General features: G+C 41.9%; 1 protein-coding gene across 3 annotated transcripts in view; it reads right to left on the reverse strand.

Annotated features, from left to right (window-relative positions):
* Positions 1-20,498, reverse strand: part of NPR3 (natriuretic peptide receptor 3) — a 165,093-nt gene that overhangs the window by 70,763 nt on the left and 73,832 nt on the right. For all 3 annotated transcript variants that reach the window (XR_003940972.1, XM_030193008.1, XM_030193007.1), the window contains exon 3: positions 15,438-15,604. Coding sequence is in view for 2 of the 3 variants with exons in the window: in XM_030193008.1 (XP_030048868.1) it covers positions 15,438-15,604 (167 nt within the window). In the remaining variant the exon portion in view is untranslated. The remainder of the gene's footprint in view (positions 1-15,437; positions 15,605-20,498) is intronic.

Consider the following 20,498-nt stretch of genomic DNA (forward strand, 5'->3'; position numbering starts at 1 on the left):
TGGTTTCCATTATCACCGAAAATCAGAAACGAAAAGTTTAGGGATGACCATCTCTAAGGACGACCAAAATTTCAAGATTTTGGCGTCCCCGACCGTATTATCGAAACGAAAGATGGATGTCCATCTTATTTCGATAATACGAGTTTCTACGCTCCTCCATCGGGACGTTTTGCGAGGACGTCCTCAACAAAACTTGGGCGTCCCTTTTGATTATGCTCCTCCACATGTTGTAGTAAAAGGGCCCCTGAATACATCAAGTATCAAATTATACCTTGGGGGAAGATATTCAAAGTGATTTAAATGGCCAGAAATAGATCCTAGACATTTAAATTGATTGTCAGAGGCTAAGAAGGCACATTTAGTGGCACTTAACTGGATAGTGATGCTGAAAATCCCTGGTTAGCAGGTAAACCAAAACCAGCTACTGTGTGGGCAGAGTCGGACTCCTCAAATGTCATACCCAGCTCCATCACAGCAGTATGCAGATCCCTGGAGCAGTTTTAGTGGGTGCAGTGCACTTTAGGCAGGCGGACCCAGGCACATCCCCCCCTACCTGTTACACTTGTGCTGGTAAATGTGAGCCCTTAAAAACCCACCTGAAACCCACTGTACCCACATGTAGGTGCTCCCTTTCACCCCTTAGGGCTATGGTAGTGGTCTACAGTTGTGGGGAGTGGGTTTGGGGGGGCTTGGGGGGCTCAGCACCCAAGGTAAGGGAGCTACGCAGCTGGGAGCAATTTGTGAAGTCCACTGCAGTGCCCCCTAGGGTGCCCGGTTGGTGTCCTGGCATGTCAGGGGGACCAGTGCACTACGAATGTTGGCTCCTCCCACGACCAAATGCCTTGTATTTGGTTGTTTTTGAGATGGGCGTCCTCGGTTTCCATTATGGCCGAAAACCGGGGATGACCATCTCTAAGGTCGACCATCTCAACATTTAGGTCAACCTAAATGTTGAGATTTGGGCATCCCCGACCGTATTATCGAAATGAAAGATGGACGCCCATCTTGTTTTGATAATATGGGTTTCCCCACCCCTCTGCCGGGCCATCCTTAGAGATGGTTGCCCTTAGAGATGGTTGTCCCTTTCGATTATGCCCTCTTAGTCACTTTAAATATTAATCTCACAGCAGTTTTTTTGTATATGTTGGAGCTTTTTAAAATATTTAGAACATAACCCCAAATAAAAATATTTTAAAAAGCTTCAACTTATACAAAAAACTGCTGTAAGTGCTCAAGAAGTCGTTTTAAAAAATGGTCATGCTCTGATGGCAATATTAATGCAAAAAAACAGGAAAAAAGCATTTTTATGGCTCTGGTAGAAATGGCCATAGTATGCGGGAAAGACCTGCGTAAGGGCACGCTAAGGCCACTTTTTACAGCAGCTTAGTAAAAAGATCCCTTAGTGTGACCTGGCTATCTTTAAACTGAGGAAATGGTTAACTGCTTTGTTCAGATGTCCTCTCCTCCATAGAAATGAGTTTTGTATTTAAAAATTTGCTGTTGGAATTAATGTTGCAACTAATAGTTTAATCCAATTTAACAGACCTATATCTTCCACGTTGTGATATGAAGAAATATACTTTGTGACGCATGCCTCTTCCCTGAAGAAGGAGATCGAAACCTGGCCATGTCGGCGGAGGTTTGCTGTGGGAGGAAAAATGCTGCTGAACTACAGTTACAAAGCCAAGTTTTGAATTGAATTATAGTTCATGTTTATAAAGAAGCATTTGATATAGACTCATTCAGAAGCATATAAAAAGTAAAATGAAAGAAAAAAGTAAAAATTTCTGCATGGGTTGATCAATGAGGATGTAAGCAACGCCAAGTCACGGTGACAAAAGTCCCGAATGGTGGAGAGTTGAAAATCTGAAGATCCCCGTTTTGGATAAATGGCTGATGTGAAGCACTGGGGTACTAGGAGTTAGTATTGCTATATGGACATTTGAAATGAAAGTGTTTGGGATAATTGTTATTATGTAGTTTGCAACTAATAGTTTGGCATGCAAAATTAATTATCCCCCCCCTCCCCCCAATTCAAGGTCAGCTTGTGGTTACCTTTATCCTTTCAAGTACAATTAGCAAAGCACTCCACTCACTGAATAGAACTATTCATTTGGACAAATTATGCCTTGGCTGAGAAAATAAAAACGCTTTCTTAATCTGCTGCCATCAGGAGGAACACAAAGCTTGCCCATCATAAATACTGCCTGGTTGACTTTGCTAAATGTAAGTGGCCATACACAATTGATATGCACAGCTTTATCTTCTCTTTCACTAACTTTTTGAGCTATCTGTTAGCTCTGTTTTGTGATTATTTGTCCTAATATACACATTACGGGCCCTGTTTATTAAGCCACGTTATAGGCGCGTTAGTATTTTTATTAATTATTATTTATTAATTATATATTATACACTCAGTCAGAGACAATATAGCAATTGTAATAAATCTTACCAATCCTTATTAACAAAAGTTGAAATCTACATGATACTATCGACCTTTAAATTCAGGAATTACTGATCCAAGAAAGGAAATAATTAAATAACAAAATGTAGCATTTCACTTCTTAATTAAAGTATTTAAACGGGATACGCTATTGGCCTATTCTCTTTTCCCAATCTATCTTAAATAGTGTGCATTCTGTTACTTAACTAACACATTCACATTCATTTCTTCCTTCGAAATCAAAAATTCTTCTAGTTGCTTAGGATCAAAAAATTGAAAATTCTTGGATTGAAATAATATACGACATAGACAAGGAAATTTAAGTACAAAATTGGCCCCTAGGGCCAAAGTCCTCTGACGCATTACCAAAAAGGCTTTACGCCTTTCCTGTGTTTCTCGTGATAAATCAGGATATATTCTAATTTTAGATCCTAAGAACATTGAATCTAAATGTCTAAAGAAAAGTCTCAAAACAGCATCTCTGTCCATTTCCAGAGCAAACGTCACCACAGCAGTAGTTCTTTGGGTAATAACTTCCAATGATGATTCCAAAAAGGATGTTAAGTTCATACTGTCCCCTATATGTTGTTGAAAAAACCCATTATTCAGTTTAGTATTACCCTGAAAATATTGCACATGCACAGTGGGAGGCAGTAAGTCACTCGACATACCCTTTTCGATTTCCAGAATTTTTGTATATATAAACTGCCTCAATTTGCTGTCGAGATAGGCGGTATGTTTTTTAAGCTGGACACCATCCTTTATAGGAAAACAAAAGATCTGGAATGCATTGTTAGGAAAAACAGGTCAGGTGCAATTAATTTCCTTTATTTGCCATAAGCAACCTCTGTGATAATATCTAAATGTTTTCTCAGTAAGATATTAACATCTCATAGTGAAGCTACACCCCCTGTGACTAACGCTTTTTATCTTCTGTTTTTGTAGATGGATAGGAAGAGGCCAGGCAGCAGGAGGGGAAGGTCATTTTGTCCTTTCAGAGTTTAGACCTCACACATCTTTTGAAAAGTCTGCAAAAAGCTGAGGCTATTCCAGAGAAACATTCAGTAACACTGCTTTTTAAATCTGCTAAAGAAGCTTTTCTGAAATTCTTTAAAAATAAGGAAGCCCTATTTGGGGATTTTAAGGTTCAGGTCCTCCCTGGCATTACCAGAGACATACAATAAAGAAAGAAAAAAACCCCACATAGCATTCCAGCCCGAGGTGCTTGCTTTATGTGGGCAATTTTTATTATAGGTTTCTCAGATAAGACAGCCCTTTAACTAAACTGCATAAGCGTCTACGCGGGCCCAACGCGAGCCAAAATGGAGTTACTGCCCAGCTACTGTGTGGCTCTTGCAATAATTTCATTTTTGGCGTACGTCCGATACGTGCATCCGAAAAATAATTTTTATTTTCAGATGCGCGTATTGGGCGCGCGCCAAGTGGCATTTGACACGCATAGGTCATTACCGCCCGGTTACCGCATGAGACTTTACCACTAGGTCAATGGCTGGCGGTAAGGTCTCAGACCCAAAATGGACGCGCAGCAATTTTCATTTTGCACACATCCATTTTTGTCCAAAATTTTAAAAATGGCATTTTTTACAGGTGCGCTGAAAAATGATTCTGCGTGTGCCCAAAACATGCGTCTACACTACCGCAGGCCATTTTTCAGCGCACCTTTGTAAAAGGGCCCCTTTTTTAGACCCAGAACAAAGTCTGGACATTTTGAAGCCCAAACTTCCTCAAATCTCTGATTCAGTTTTAACTTTGTGTCTGAGTTGTTTTGCTAGGGCTATATTATCTAAACAAAATCTGTGGACGTGCTATAATACACAATGTTTGGATTGCAGTCTTTTTTTCTTTTCTTCTTACGTACTTTGAATGTAGATTTCTTTTTCTGTGTTGGAAGTCTCCCTCCCCTCTTTTCTGAAAGCTTTGATACTCTATTTTGTTTTCCTTGTAGCACTTATTTTATTGGTTTACATGTTCTGTCAATTGCTTTTCATTATTTTGGCCTTTATTTTAAAAACATCTCCATGTGTAACTGGCAATTTCATAAGACATGACCAGGATGCAGAGATTTCAAGGGACCATGGCTGAAGCGTTCTGAAAAAAAACAGACACGTATTTCCCATCTTAAATAGGGAATGTTTTTACCAGCTCAAGGCATGAACAGATTGTTCAAATACGTTCATTTCATTCAGGACATGAGTCACAAAATGAAGGCAGATAAAGGTCCTATGGCTTGTCCACTCTGCCCATCCATACCATCTACTATCTCCTTCTCTCCCTAAGACAACCCACATGCCTGCCTCTTACTTTCTTGAATTCAGACACAGTCCTCTTCTCTACGACCTCCATTGGGAGGTCATTCCATGAATTCACCACCTTTTCTGTGAAGAAGTATTTTCACAGGGCCACAGGCGCCGACTCCGTGGGTGCTGTGGGTGCTTGAGCACCCCCAATATTTTGGGACCTGTCACCCAACCAAAACGCAGTGGAAGTTCCAGTTCCAACTCTAGCCCGACCTGCCCACCCTCTTCTCCCACAACAGCCCTCCTTTCCTTCCTGCCGCCCAGCGTTTAAAACTTATTTTACCTCAAGACGTGGTGGCAGTGAAAGCAGCAGGCTCGCCTCCAGCCTTCCCTTCCCTCTCAGTGTCCCACCCTCTTCTGATGTAATTTCCTTCCCTTTGCTGTATCCTGCCTCCTCTGTTGCAATCTCTTGTGGGCAGGATGCAGCAGAGGGAAGACCCAGGAGCTGACCGAAGGCAGCCATGCTGCTGCCACCAGTGACCAACATAAACTTTACATGACAGCGGGGGGAATGAGAGAGGTGAAGGAACAGTGCCGGACCCATGGTGAGGGAGACAGAGGAGGGGAAAAGAGAGATTAGACAGGGGGAGAAAGATGCCTAACACACGGAGGGGGGGGGGGGGGGGTGTCAGAAACAATGTGATGATGGTGGGGCACTGATGCTGCCAAAGCTAGTTGGCTCAGGGTGCCACTATCCCTTGAGCCAGCCCTGGGGACAGCGCTATGCGTATTCTATAAACTGCACCTAACTTTAGGCGAGATTTATAGAATAGTGCTAAGCTTGATTTTTTTCAGCACTGATTTTTTTGATGCCATAGATTCTGGTTCTTTGCATCTAACTTACAGCGTGAGCATTTATGCCTGCCAAAGGCTGATGTAAATACTCACGTACAACTAATAGCAGGCGTGCAAATGCAGGTGTCCTGTAACACTGCACCTAAATTCTGGGAATGTCACTGACCCGCCCATGCCCCTCCCATGGCCACACCCATTTTGAAGTTGCGCAGTATGAAATTTAGGTGAGCATGTTATAGAATAGAGTGTAGGGTAGATTCATGTATCGCCTAATTATTACCAAGTGCCTGTTAATATCAATAATTGATTGGTTTTTTTTTTTTCATTTATAAAATTTTTATTGATCAAACAGGTTTACAACATTCCAGAACCACAGGTTCCCTCAACAATTCAACTTATAAATATATGAAAATTTTTCCACAAGCCTCTTTTTCCCCCCCCTACCCCCTCCCACCCCCCCTCCCACCCCCCTTCTCTTATTTCTTTGGTTTAACCCACCCTCTTCATTAAATTTCTTCAACCAGAAAAATCTTTCCCAAATGTACCCATTCCTCTGCATTGGGATTATGACGCCCCTTGCATCTATCTGTCATCTTTTCCATAGCAGCCACCAATCTAAGTTTATCTACCCATTCTGTCTTTGAGGGTCCCCTAGTTTGTTTCCATTTTAGTGCCACCATTGTTTTTGCAGCGGCCAGACCCATACGCAGTATTCTGTTTTGCCACTTCTTCCTCCCTCTGTTTCCCCAACCTAGAAGACACCATTTTGGATCGCGGGGGAACAAGATACCCACCATCTTAGTTAATGAGTTTATTACTTCTTTCCAGAACACCTGTAAAACTGGGCATTCCCACCAAATATGAAAATAGGTGCCCTTCTCCTTCTCACATCTCCAACAGGTGTCTGAAGCATTGGGAAACATTGCCTTTATTTTATCTGGCATGTAATACCATCTACTCAATATTTTGTAGGCATTTTCTTTGATAAGAACACAAATGGATGATCTCTTAACTTCCATACATATTTTCTGCCATTCTGCTTCTGTAAATTTGGTCTCGAGGTCTCGCTCCCATGCATACATAAATGGCAATTTTACAAAATCCCTTCCCCTGATATATTCGTAAAGTTTAGTGATCCCTTTCCCTCTCAGGTCTATATCCCCCCACAGATTTTCAAACTTTTCACTTTTAATTGGGCCCTCTTTCATCCCCTTCTCTTTTATAATATAATCTTTCACCTGAAGATATGCATACATGTCCGTCTCAGGCAAGTCATATTCCCTTCTAAGGTCAGTAAAATTTCTAATTGAACCATTGTCCAGGAAATCCCGGAATCTAATCAAGCCCTTTTGGAACCATGTAGAAAATATCCTACCGTCCCTCCCTCCTGGAAATCCAGGTTCCTGGGTAATCCAAGCATAGGTAGATTTGTGCTGGGTTCCCCGTAACCTTTTCTTGAGCATTCCCCACAGTGTAAGTAGATGAGAAACAAAAGGGTTTAATGCCATCTTCCTATAATTAACTTCTGGAGTACAGCCCCATAGAAGGGCGTCAAGCCGCCCCCCCTGAACAAAAATCTGTTCCAACCTAGTGATAGGCAACAGATCCACTTTGCTCCATACACCAATTTGTTTCAGTTGAGCTGCCCAGTAATACCAAAGTATATTTGGCATACCTCTCCCTCCTTGCTCCACCGCCCTCCATAGGGTCCTCCGGGAAAGTCTAGCTTGCTGCCCTCCCCATACAAACCCACCCAGTTCTGTTTGTATCTTCTGTAGCTCCCCCTTTGGGACTGGGATTGGTAGGGTTTGGAACAAGAACAGTAATCTAGGTAAAATATTCATCTTTATGGCTGCTATCCTGCCCCACCAGGACAGCCAGCTCATCTTCCATCTATTTAGGTCCTTTCGTATTTCTCTGATTAGGGGAACATAATTCAACACATATAAGCTGTCTAAGTCACATGGAATCCAAATACCCAAGTATTTAAAACTAGTGGTTACTACCCGAAATGCAAAGTGTCTTCCCATCTGCTCTTTTTCATGTTCTCATATTGTTATTCCCATTATTTCAGATTTGTCGAAATTTACTTTGAATCCCGACAATGCTCCAAATGCATCTAATTCCCTCACAATTATAGGTAATGTCAGCAATGGTGCTCCCACATAGAATAAAATGTCATCTGCAAATAATGCCATTTTGTGATCCCTCCCCCTCATCCTAACCCCTTTAACATCCCTTAATTCTCTAATTCTTTGGGCCAGCGGCTCTATCGAGATCGCAAATAGTAGTGGGGACAAGGGGCACCCCTGCCTAGTTCCCCTTTGAATAGCAAATTGACTTGACCAGCCCCCATTCACTTTAATCCTAGCCACCGGTGTTGAGTACAAGCCTTTTACCCATCCCACGAAAACACTTCCCAATCCCATCTCCAGCATTACATCCCATAAATACTCCCATTCAACCCGATCAAACGCCTTCTCAGCGTCAACCGTGAGGAGTGCTAGGGAGTCGCCCCTTTTCTGTGCCCCCAGATGAGATTTAGAATGCGTCTAATGTTGTCTGCTACTTGTCTTCGTGCTATGAAGCCTGATTGGTCCTCATGTAACAGGGTGGGAAGTATCTCCTTCAGCCTCTCAGCCATAATTTTGGCTAGGATCTTGACATGTATATTAATGAGGGAGATTGGTCTGTAGGATCCACACACTGTTGGGTCTCGGCCAGGTTTTAACAATACTGAGATCCCTGCTTCTCGCATACTTAATGGCGGATTGCCCTCTACAAAGCAAGCATTCCCAATCCTCACCAATAATGGCCCTAACTCCTGCTGGAAAACCTTATAAAATTTTGCCGTGTACCCATCTAAACCAGGTGATTTCCCTCCCTTTAGGCCTTTTATGACAGACAGTACTTCTTGTAAATCAATCGGAGCTTCCAGTGCCTCCCTTTGCTCTGGTGTAATCCTCTGCAATTCTAAATCCTGCAAGTACTCTTGTATTACCTCTTTCTGATGCTCTTTTCCTTTAGTATACAATTTTGTATAGCATTTCACAAATTGCTCTCTAATGTCTTCATCCCTATAAAACATTGCATCTTTTGCTCCTTTTATTTTAACAATCGTGTTTTTCACCCTTTTCTCACGCAACCTCCTAGCGAGCATACTTCCCGCCCTGTTACTAAATTCAAAAAATCGCTGTTGCATCAAGCGCCTCTGAAATTCCATCTTTTTCATCTGTATAGTTTGCAACTCTGGGGAGTTCCTGTAACTGTTGTGTTCCCCCTTCCCGTTGGTGCCTAGCTTCTTGCCTCACCAATTCTCTACGCACCTCCATTTCGTGCTGTTCCAGTGTCCTTTTCTGGTAAGTTCCCTTTCGAATAAGGTGTCCCCTGATCACCGCCTTTAAGGCATCCCATAGGGTCCCCTCCCTCACCTCCCCATTGTCATTGATTTCTAAATACTCTTTAATCGCTGTTCGAATCTCCTGACAGTCCCCCTCCTGATCCAATAAGGCCTCATTAAGCCGCCAGACCTGTCCACCAACACGGTGGCCCATACCCCCCAATGAGATCCATCAATAATTGATTGTTATCACCTAATTAGCTAATTAATTTGCACACCCAACTTTGGGTGACCTATACAGAATCCAGGGGTTAGTGTGCTGATAAAGGCGTATCGCAGGAGGTAGTAAGTGCTTCCACATTCATATTTTTGCAAGTTGTGTGCGCTAGTTGAAAACCATAAAGTCACTATTTTCAAATGTTTTGCCACAGGCAGAGAACAAGAGAAAACCTTGGTGGGGTTGAGTGTGGGGGGGGGGGGGGGGGGGGGTTGGGAAAGAACACAATCTGTTGTGTGCAGCCCTGAAGAATACCATTGATGCATCTCAACTTTGTAGAAAGTGCATTAAGATTCTGGAACCATAAACCGCTTTATGGAAGAAGGTGCATGAGAACCAAACAAATGACTACCCATTCTCACCGAGAATACGGATGAACTTGAAGGATCTCTCCCACTCCAAAGTAAAAAATACATGCAAATCATATTCTCGTCAGCCTGTCAAAGCCTGAGGCTTCACAAATTTCACATATGACTTTACTTGTTTTTCTATTGCATCCTAATGGATCTTGTATTTTATTAGTAAATCTCTGACATGTCCAACTGGCCAACATACAGTTGCTTAGAGTTTTATTGTATAGTTAAACTTCCTGCTGCTGCTGAGCTGGTTTTATAGAATTTGCCGCCCTGTCTCCTTAAGATACAGATTCAACTTTTCTAGTTGACAAGAATTACTATGCTGCTTGTGAGTCTAGCAACCTCCTTGGGTTACTGGCTGCTAGATCTAAATGACAGCTCCCAGTGTCTCCCTTCACAAGAAGCTGATAGATTTTTAATGGGAGCTGTCTTAGAGACACAACAAACCTTTTATTCCTGTAAAAGTTACCCAGAGGGAGAAACAGTAGAGATTACATCCAATGCCTTGGAATAGTCCTCAACTCAAGCAGGGGGTCCTTTTGTAAGTGACATCCACATTTGTCAGACTGTGGCCAGATCCAATCCATTAACCCTATTCAAAATGTGCCAAAAGGCCGCTGCTTCTCCTGACTGATTCTGTACCAAGCTTTGCAAGAACTGTGTGCCTGACTCTCAGTTCATTGAAATAAGACTCAAAGAAAGTTATGATTTTGAATATAAACTGCAGTACGACTGACATTTCAAAGAAAATGCAGGGAAAGGCACAAAACATGAATCAGCCAATTAAGCAACTACTGAGTTACAGATTCTTTAAAGTTTTATTGTTACAGTCAGAGGCATACCTGGGTGGGTCGCCAGGGTAGAGGCCACTCCCCCAAAAGGACTTCTTCTGACAGGCGCCTATTTTTTACACGTTCTGTCGTGTTTAAAATACGTGCCGGCACCATAAACAGTCCACTCCCCCCGCACCCTCAATCTGGCTACGCTTCTGGTTACAGTTACAGATTTGTTAGTTTTATTGTTTGGATTTCATTGTGTGTATTGATTTGTAATCCACCTAGTTGTAGGCGGAATAGAAATTTTTAAATAAATAAACTAACCTACAGGCATTTCTTTATTTTTCTAAAACTAATTTACCTCCCCTTTTTTGTGTGCATCATACTCCCTTTCTAGTCATTTTCAATTTCAGACTAAAACTCATCTTTTTGAGGTTGTTTTTATATCTTGACCTCTTCTCTATAACACATTATCCTAGAATCTCTTCTTTTTCATGTATATGTATCTTAACTCGACTGTACACTCTGTAGAACAAGGACTGTATTTCTGTACAGAGCTGCATGCGCCTGGAAGTGCTTTAGAATTAAGTTGTAGTATAGTTATTATTATTATTATTATTTGTTACATTTGTATCCCACATTTTCCCACCTATTTGCAGGCTCAATGTAGCTTACATAATACTGTTACAGCGTTTGCCAATTAGCTCAGCATGACTGAAATGGGCAAATTAGTCCTTACTTGATATTTTTTCTTTCCATGAGTCCATCCAGAAAAGTCCAGTTGCTTGGGTTATACACTCTAGCCAGCAGGTGGAAACTGATAACTACTGAGGTGTGATGTCATCCCTTAAGAATCCTGTGCAGCCCCTTGGCCAGCCAATATTTATCAAAATTAACAATTAATTAATATTTATTTATTTCACTTGTATCCCACATTTTCCCACCTATTTGCAGGCTCAATGTGGCTTACAAAGATCTGTTGTGGCATCGCCATACAGGGTGAAGTATACATTTGATGTTACAAAGACGTATACGTTTGGTGTTACAAAGAAGTATACATTTGGTGTTACAGAGAAGTCAAGGAAGACAAAATGATTTGATCAATTAGTTGTGGAGAGATACATTCTGCTTAGAGTTGGAAAATTGTTGTGTTATGGTTAGCTATGGGTTCTCATGATAGGCTTTGTCAAAGAGGTAAGTCTTCAGAGATTTGCGGAAGTTAGTTAATTCGTTGATCGTTCTCAAGTGAGTTGGAAGTGCATATAACTCCCCTAAGAACTAACAAACTTCCCAACAGACACCACCACATTGCTTACAAGTGTACAAAATTTCACTGTACCCATAGACAAAGCAGAATAAAAACATACATCCCAGCACCCACTCCTCTTAAAACATAGTACAAAAAATGATTTGAGCAAGACAAGGTGGGTTCTGGACTGGTCTACAGGGATTTAAGGAAATACAATTAGCAGATAAGGACTAATTTACCCTTTCTTATTGTCCCTCCAGACCAGTTCAGATGTTGGGACATGCCAGAACACACAGTAATACTTAGGGTGGACTCCTTTGCCAAAACTTTGACTCCACAGGCCACATTCTCTTGAGCTTGGACATCCAACCTATAATGTCGAACAAAAAAGTACATGGACACCCAAGTAACTGCTTTACAAATTTCAACAGGTGGAATTAGCATGTGCTCTACCTAAGAAGCAGATTGTCCTCTTGCTGAATGCACTTTCAAGCAGTGGCGTTCCTAGGGCGTCTGACACCCGGGCGGATCGTCGATGCACCCCCCTGGGAGCTGCGCCTCCCCCCCAGCAAAATCACCCCCCCCCCCGGTGAAACGACACCCCCCCGGTGCATTTTTACCTGCTGGCGGGGGGGTGCCGCGCGCCTGTCGGTGTCGCTCATTCCATGCTCCCTCTGCCCCGGAACAGGAAGTAACCTATTCCGGGGCAGAGGAAGCATGGAATGAGCGGCGCCGACAGGCGCGTGGCACCCCCCCCAGCGGCGTGCACCCAGGGCGGACCACACCCACCGTCCCCCCTAGGAACGCCACTGCTTTCAAGACTTCTAACAATAACACTGAATGGTCTCACAGAATATACACAGAAGTGATAGCCCCTTTGATCCAGTGTGCAACTGTAGCTTTTGATGCTGCCTCTTCTCTACAAGACCTCTAAAAAGGACAAAGAGCCTTTCAGATTTTCTGAATTCTTCTGTTCTCTTAAAATATGCCTGAGTAAGGCTAGATATCTCTTTCCTGAATAGGCAGGGTTCTGCCCCAGGTGACATAGAGGCATATTTTCAAAGCACTTTGGGAGGCTAAGTTCCATAGGTTTCTATGGAACTTTGGGAGGCTAAGTGCTTTGAAAATGAGCCTCAGTGTGAGAGATCCTATCTTCAATTAATAAATTTGTATCTTCATGTTGAAAGGATATCCAGCCACCATTGGGACTGAAGTGGTTCACTTTTTATATTGTTAGAGAGTTCTTTGTTTGCCACAACATGCAGCCAACATCTGATTTGGGTAGCACAAAGGAACTTTCCTATTTTTTGTTCTTTTCAAACACTGGCAAGGAAATATACTGAATGAAATGGAAAGACGAGACCACCTTGGGAGGAAAGGATGAAACTAGTCTTGCTACTAAAAACCAAGAATGGTTCCTACAGTATATAAGGCCTGGCATTCCAAAATTCTTCTTGCTGAACAAATGACTACTAAAAATATTATCTTAAGAGTAACATCCTTCAAGGACACTGAAGAAAGAGGTTTGAATGGTAATCAACACAGATAGAACTAAGGAGAGATCCCATGATGAACTATTTGATGAGGAGAAGGATTAAGAAGCCTAAACCCTTTAAAAAAACATACTACATCATGATGAGAAGCCAAGCGCTTACCCTTCACAAGTCCTCTAAAAGAGTATAAGACTGCTAATAGTACCTTTAAGGATGCCAGAGCTAATCCCTTGTCTAAGCTATCTTGCAAAATATCTTAGATTTCCAGAACAATCGAATGAAGAGGAACAATATTCTTGTCCTGACACCAACCTTCAAAAATTCTCCAAACCCTAACAGAAGCCAAAGAGGTGTAAGTATTTCTAGAATGTAACAAGGTAACAATTATTCCACCTGAATAAATTCTCTTCATCAATCGTGCCCTCTCAAGAGCCAAGAAATAAGACAAAATGGAGACATGTCCTTCTTGGTGACTGGCCCATAGACTAACAGCCCAGGCTGTGTATGGCAAAGCCAGTACTAGCCTTGCTCTGTCAGATACTCTTTCTTTCCTTAATTTGTTTTTGTTGTTTGTTTGTTTTTTTATTTTTCAATAGCTGACCAAGGAATAAGTTCTACCAGACTCCAACTGGCTGTACAGGATGTCAGACCTACTAACTACTGGATACTGAGAAATACTGGTTGGCCAAGGAGCTGCACAAGATTCTTAAGGAATAACAATACAGCTCAGTAGTTATCAGTATCCAAGTCCTAGCAGGAGTGTATAACCCAAGTATCTGGACTGGTCTGGAGGGATGATAAGAAAATGCTGAGTGTATATTTTATTTCTGTATACATATACAAGTATACAGTTAAGAAAACTGAACAGGGTACTGTAGTAAAATTGATTGATTGATTGATTTTATTTGGAGACTTGCTACCTGCACATTTGAAATACATCACAGTGAGATACAAATAATAATCACAAACAGAAATAAACAACTAAACACCCAACATAGAAATAACAAAACAAGAGGAGGAGGGGGGAGAGCATAAGACAACAATAAATTACCAAAAGACTCTGATAAATGGAATAAACAAGGTAAGGAGAACGAGAAGGAAACAAATTACAGTCTGAACCACACACTTAACTGGCATCACCTAAATCTTGAGCAATATTTTCAATTTCTTCACGGAAAGCTCCAAACGAAGATTTCTTTGCATTTCATTTATTGACGGGAAGGGGCATTTTTGATTTAACATCTAAATGTGATTTTGGATGTTTTGCTGAAAATGTCCCAGGTTTACATATCACCATTACCCCTTTATATTGTATGTGGAGCCCTCCAAAAACCTACTGTACCAAACTGCGCACAACTACAATAGCCCTTATGGCTGCAGGTTTCACCTATATGTGGGTACAGTAGAGGTTTAGTGGGTTTTGAACAGCTCACACTTTCCACTATAAGTATAACAGTTAGAGTGAAATATGGGCCTGGGTCCCCTTCTCTACAGCGTACTGCACGAACTACTAGACTACTCCAGGGACCTGCTTGCTGCTCTAATAGGACTGGCCATAACATCTGACGTTGTCATAGAGGCTGTATGTATTGTTTCTTTTACATCTTTGGGGGGTGGGAGGGGATCAGTGACCACTGAGGGAGTAAGGGGGGGGGATCATGCCTTAATCCCTCCAGTGGTCATTTAAGAGCCCTTTTACTAAGCTGCGTAAGCGTCTCACACCAAAATGGAGTTAGTGCCCGACTATCACGTGGCTCTTATGGTAATTTTATTTTTGGCGCGTGTCCGATACGGGCGTCTGAAAAATATTTTTTATTTTCAGACGTGCATAATGGACGCACGCCGCCCAGCTTTTTTACCGCTAGGTCAATGGCTGGCAGTAAGGTCTCAGAACCAAAATGGATGAATGGCAATTTTGATTTTGCCACACGTCCATTTTCAGCAAAAAAAAAAGAGGTCCTTTTCACAGGCGCGCTGAAAAATGGATTGGCGCATTCTCAAAACCCGTGCCTACACTACCACAAGCCAATTTTCAGCGTGCCTTTGTAAAAGGACCCCTTAATGTCTTTCTCATTACAAAAGAAAAAATAAAAAGGAGAACACAGGGATGGTCTAATTTCAGTCAATGTCTTATCAAGGCTTATTCTAGCACTATTTTCCATTTCACTTAATTCCATATCAAGCATTAGTGAAGCAAAAAGCTTAATTTTCTGTAGTCAGAAGACATAAAAGAGGCATCATTTTAAAAACATCTTTGCCATTCAGTTCATAGTTTTAGAATTGACCCTGAAAGTGTGTGCGTCTTGCCGAATTGGGTGTTGTCACCTTTAATTGAATCATAAAATTGTTTACAGAATGCTAAATTATTACACTTATGAGCAAATACTTACGTAATCATCATCGTTGAGTCCCAGCTTTTCAACAGAACTTTTCACCTCAATGGAAAACTTCTCAAACTCAGGTTTCACTGTCCTCAGTAAAGTAACTGTTTGCAGTGATGCGAAGGCCTGCTTAGCTTCGGCATCATATTTGTCTCCTCTTTTCCAGGAACCATTTCCTACGAGAAAAATAAAAATATTTACAATTCCAGGTCAGGCACCATAGAGGGCTAACTTTTCTTGTACCTGTCTCAGTCTTTTCTGTGAGCTGCTCTGGCTAGACACACTGCAGATAGATGTAATGGTCTAACACTTACTGATAAAGAGACTTAATGCTGAAAAAAATGTCCTGCCAAGCAATCGGTCTTCCTAAAGAAAGATATTTGCTACATATAAGAAGTGGGAAGCGATGTAATTCGGTTTTATAGAAACAGCAAGTACATAAAAGTGTGCTAGCATTTTTAGTGCACGCTAAAAAAATTAGCACATGTTAACTGTGCAGAGGCCCATAGGAATATTATGGGCGTCTACACAGGTAGCATCCACTAAAAACGCTAGCGCATCTTTGTGAAAGACCCCCAAAGAAAGTAAAAATTTATTTATTTATTTTTGTTACATTTGTACCCCGCGCTTTCCCACTCATGGCAGGCTCAAATGAGAAACTTTCTTTTTAACCAGCAGTTTTCTCCTGTTCTTTTGTACATACAACTCTGTCAGAACCAGGACTCGGATCTCGTGCCACAAGTCTTCATTCACAACTACTTTTACCCATCTCTTCCCATCCCCCAAATATACTTAGGGGTTCATTTTCAAAGCAACCTAGACTTACAAAGTTCCACAGGTTACTATGAAACTTTATAAGTCTAAGTGCTTTGAAAATACACCTCTTAGAGTCCTGTTAACCATGTAGATGCCCATAATATTCCTATGGGCGTCTTCACGATTAGCGTTGCGCACTAAAAATACTATTGTGCCTTTGTAAACAGGGTCCTTACAGTGGTAGTTGCCAGTGGCGTAGATATGGGGGAGCCACGGGGGCCTGGCCCCCCCAAATTGGCTCTGGGGTCCCCGGTTTGGCTGGCATGTGTCCCTGACCCCAACCAGCTGAAGCACCTATCTGTCCCGTGCTGGTCTTGCACTTGCCTCCTCTCCTGTTTCCAGTTGTGCAGTGCATGCTCTCATTTTAATGAACCCGAGTATGCTTGCACATGCTCAGTTTCATTAAAACAAGCGTGCAGTGTACAGCGCACTGAAAACAGGAGAGGAAGCAAGTGCGAGACCAGCAGCACGGGACAGATAAACGCTTCAGCTGGTGAGGGTTGGGGACCCCCCACCAACAAAGTAACCTGGCAGCGGAGGAGGGGCAGTGGCTGGGGGAGGTGGGCTAAAATGATCCGACCACTGAATTACAAGATATTATTAAAGCGGTCACTATGGAAGGATTAGAGAGTGGTTTCTTGTCGAAAAAGGAATTCAGGTTTTTGAACTCTAGACATCCTAGAACCCCAGTTCTATACATGTTACCTAAGATTCATAAAAATGTGGATAAACCTCTAGGTCGGCCGATTTTATCCTTGAGAGAATCAGTACTGGAACCTCTTTCAATCTTCATTGATTATTTTTTGAAACCCTTTGTCATTTTGACTCCTGCATTTCTCAAGGACACCACACATTTTTTAAATGTATTAGAAGAAGTGACATTAGAACCGGACGCTCAGGTGTTTATGGTGACGCTGGATGTGAAGTCCTTGTATACTTCAATACCGCAAGACGAGGCGATGCAAGTGATCACGGAGGTTCTAGAAGCCCGCCCCAGACCGGTTGATGTTCCCACGGGATTTTTGGTGGAAATTGCTGAACTAGCCCTACGAAGAAACTTTTTCTTATTTCAATATCAATATTTCCAACAGATTTCTGGAGTGGCCATGGGGGCTTCGTTTGCCCCCTCTGTGGCCAATTTATATATGGCCCGGTTTGAGAAGATGTATCTTTTAGATCACCAGTGGACCTCTTCAGTGATTGTTTGGAAGTGTTTTATTGACGACATTTTTTCTTTTGTGGAAAGGAGATGGTGACACTTTGAGCCAATTCGTCATTTGGTTAAACTCGTTGAACCCTGCATTGCAATTTACCTGTGAAAGCTCCACATCTAGAATACATTTTTTGGATGTGGACATAGAACTTAGGGCGGGGGTATTTCAAACGACTGTTTTTAAAAAAACTACAGATAGAAAGACTATTCTGCAGTATGACAGCTGTCATCCCAGGTCACTAAAAAATAGCCTGCCGTTCTCGCAGTTTTTGAGATACAAGAGAATTTGTTCGGATGAAGGCCAGTTCAAGTTACAGGCCAAGGGTTTGGCTAATTCTTTACACCAGAGGGGCTATCCAGTTTCTGTATTAAAAAAATCATTCACCAGAGCTAAATATAATAATAGATCTTTGCTATTGTCTAACAATTCTGAATCAGGTCACAATAACAGAGACTGTAAACACATATTTGTGGTCAAATATCAGCAGGGAGGGGAAGAGGTGGCTAGTCTGATCCGAAAAAATTGGGACATTATACAGGAGCATCCAGTATTCAACAAATCAGAGCTGCAAATAGCTTTCTCTAGGGAGCGGAATCTTAAAGAATTATTGTGTCCAGCAGACATTGTATTAAGAACGAAAGCCAAAGATGGTATTCATAAAGCCTGTGGATTGTGTATGTTTTGCGACATTATGATTGAGTGCGACAGCTTTTGCAATCCAGTGGACAACAGGACCTATAAAAGTTAAGGCATTTGATAATATGCAAGTCTGATCATGTTATTTATGCATTGAAATGCCCCTGTGATAAATTGTACATTGGCAAGACTGACAGAAGTTTGAATCGAAGATTAAGTGAACACAAGTCGTGTATAACGTCATTCAAGTTGGGGGCACCTCTAGTTTCTCACTGTAGAGAGTTCAATCACACTTTCAGTCACTTTAAATGTTGGGTAATTGATCAAGTGCAAGAACACATTCGGGGAGGAGATCGTAGCAAAATGTTACTACAGACAGAACAGAGATGGATTCATAGGCTTAAGACTCTTGAGCCCTCAGGTCTTAACTCCTCTTTATAATGGGGAGCATTTTTATAATATATGGACCTGTATCGGTTCAACATTCTTATACGAAGTTCTTGCCTTTCTTTATGTGCACAGCCCTTTAAACAGCTTTTCGTGAGCGCTGTTGTAAACTTGTGCTGTTTTTGTCAGCTGATTCTACGCATTATGCGTGTGTCGTGGCAATCCATGATTCGAGGTTTTTTCTTTTAAATTTCAAGTGAGGGGCTAGTAAGGACGCCAAACTTCATAACATTTGCAACTAAGATTAAGGTATGGGGACATGACACATGTGCGAGGAATAAATTTATACAAGATCATTCAGCTCTCATGCTTCTTTGCCTTTGATTGGGGAAAAAAACCCAATGTTTTTTGGCAATGTTTGCAGTTTCAGTGTGAGACGCGACTATCGTTAATAATAAAAATATATATTCTGTTTATTTCAGGAGCAATGTTGTTGAGACCTCTATGTCGCTGGGTTCCCTGATGAAGACAATCGAAACGGGACCGTAGGAATCAGCGTATTAGTGGAGGACAACATGGCAAGATAAGTGCAGTCAATTGATTCGCGTTTTTTTGAAAATATGGATTGTTTTGAAGTGAAAACAAAAAAACTTCACAATAGGATTTAGGGAATAGTACTCACATTGAGAACATTAAAAAAAAAAATTTTTTTAAATATATTTTGGTTTTGAGGGTTTTTCAGTCTATGATGACTTTTTCTACGTGCAATCAAACAAACATGATTTATTGCCGTAGTAGTTGAGACTTTTCCCTCGTACATGCATAAGTGCTGCTAAGTTGGGAAGTGAGACAATCTATTGTTATTAGCAGTAGAAATCTGGTGTTGGAAATTCTAAAATGTGCCCCCCCCCACTTTGGGCTCTGGCCCTCCCCCTCCAGCCCCTGGTAGTTGCTAAGGTGGTAATTTTCTGTAGATTGCCTAAAGTTAGGCGCCAGGATGATGAGCTCAAAGAACGAATTCTATATCGGCAATTATGAACACAATTAATGTTATAGAATGCAAGTCCACACTTACATTATAAGCAGTCTTATTTTCTGCAATAGCCTTTACAGTTTATTGCAGATAACACTTAAATAATGCCAGAACAATTTATCTGGGATAAATGAAACCAGTCATAGAATATAACAAGTCAACCCACATATTTCTTAAATAAAAAAGTTTTAAGTTGCTTATGAAAACTACGATATTCCCTTTGAGAGTGCACAACAGAAGGTAAAGCGTTCCAAACAGAGGCGGCCTGATAGAGCAGAGATGATGATAGCTGTCTAACCCCCCTGTTTACACGGGATCCGCGCCTAAATTTTACGTGTAAGAAAACAGGGGCGTGGAAACGGGAGGGTCATGGGCAGAATGGGATCATTCCTAGCATTTATGCACATTGTTATAGCATATGGCGATATGCGCCTAATTTAGGGCCATGTTTACTAAGGTGCGCTAGCGTTATTAACGCATGCTAATGCTAGAGGCACAATGCTAGCGTGCCTATAGCGCAGCTTAGTAAACAGGGCCCTAAGGTATTTACATTTGCACAACATTTCAGCTGTACCTAGAGTTAGGTGCGACTCCTGGGCCTAAGCACTAGTCTATAAACTGCACCTAACTTTAAGCACAGCTTATAGAATAGTGCTTTTTTACAGCGCTGATTTTCTAAGCACCATATATAGAATCTAGCCCTAGGTGTGCAGGGCCGTGCCAAGGGTCTGTGGTGCCCCCCCCTGCAGATGATCAGTTGGCACCCCTCCCCCGCAGACGAACAGTTGTGCCTCCCCCGTGAAGGTGATTGCTTCCCTCCCGCTCCCTGGGCCATGTCCCAACTGCCCGCCCTCTTCTCCCCCCCCCCCCCAAGATCCCTTTTAAATTTACCTCCGGCAGCGAACAAAGGCGCAGCGTCAGGGAAGGAGGCGGCGCTCCCGACGTCTCTAGTCTTCCCTTCGCTCAATGTCCCGCCTTCTTCTG

The sequence above is a fragment of the Microcaecilia unicolor genome, chromosome 2 (genome assembly GCF_901765095.1).
Source record: "Microcaecilia unicolor chromosome 2, aMicUni1.1, whole genome shotgun sequence".
Lineage (NCBI taxonomy): Eukaryota > Metazoa > Chordata > Amphibia > Gymnophiona > Siphonopidae > Microcaecilia > Microcaecilia unicolor.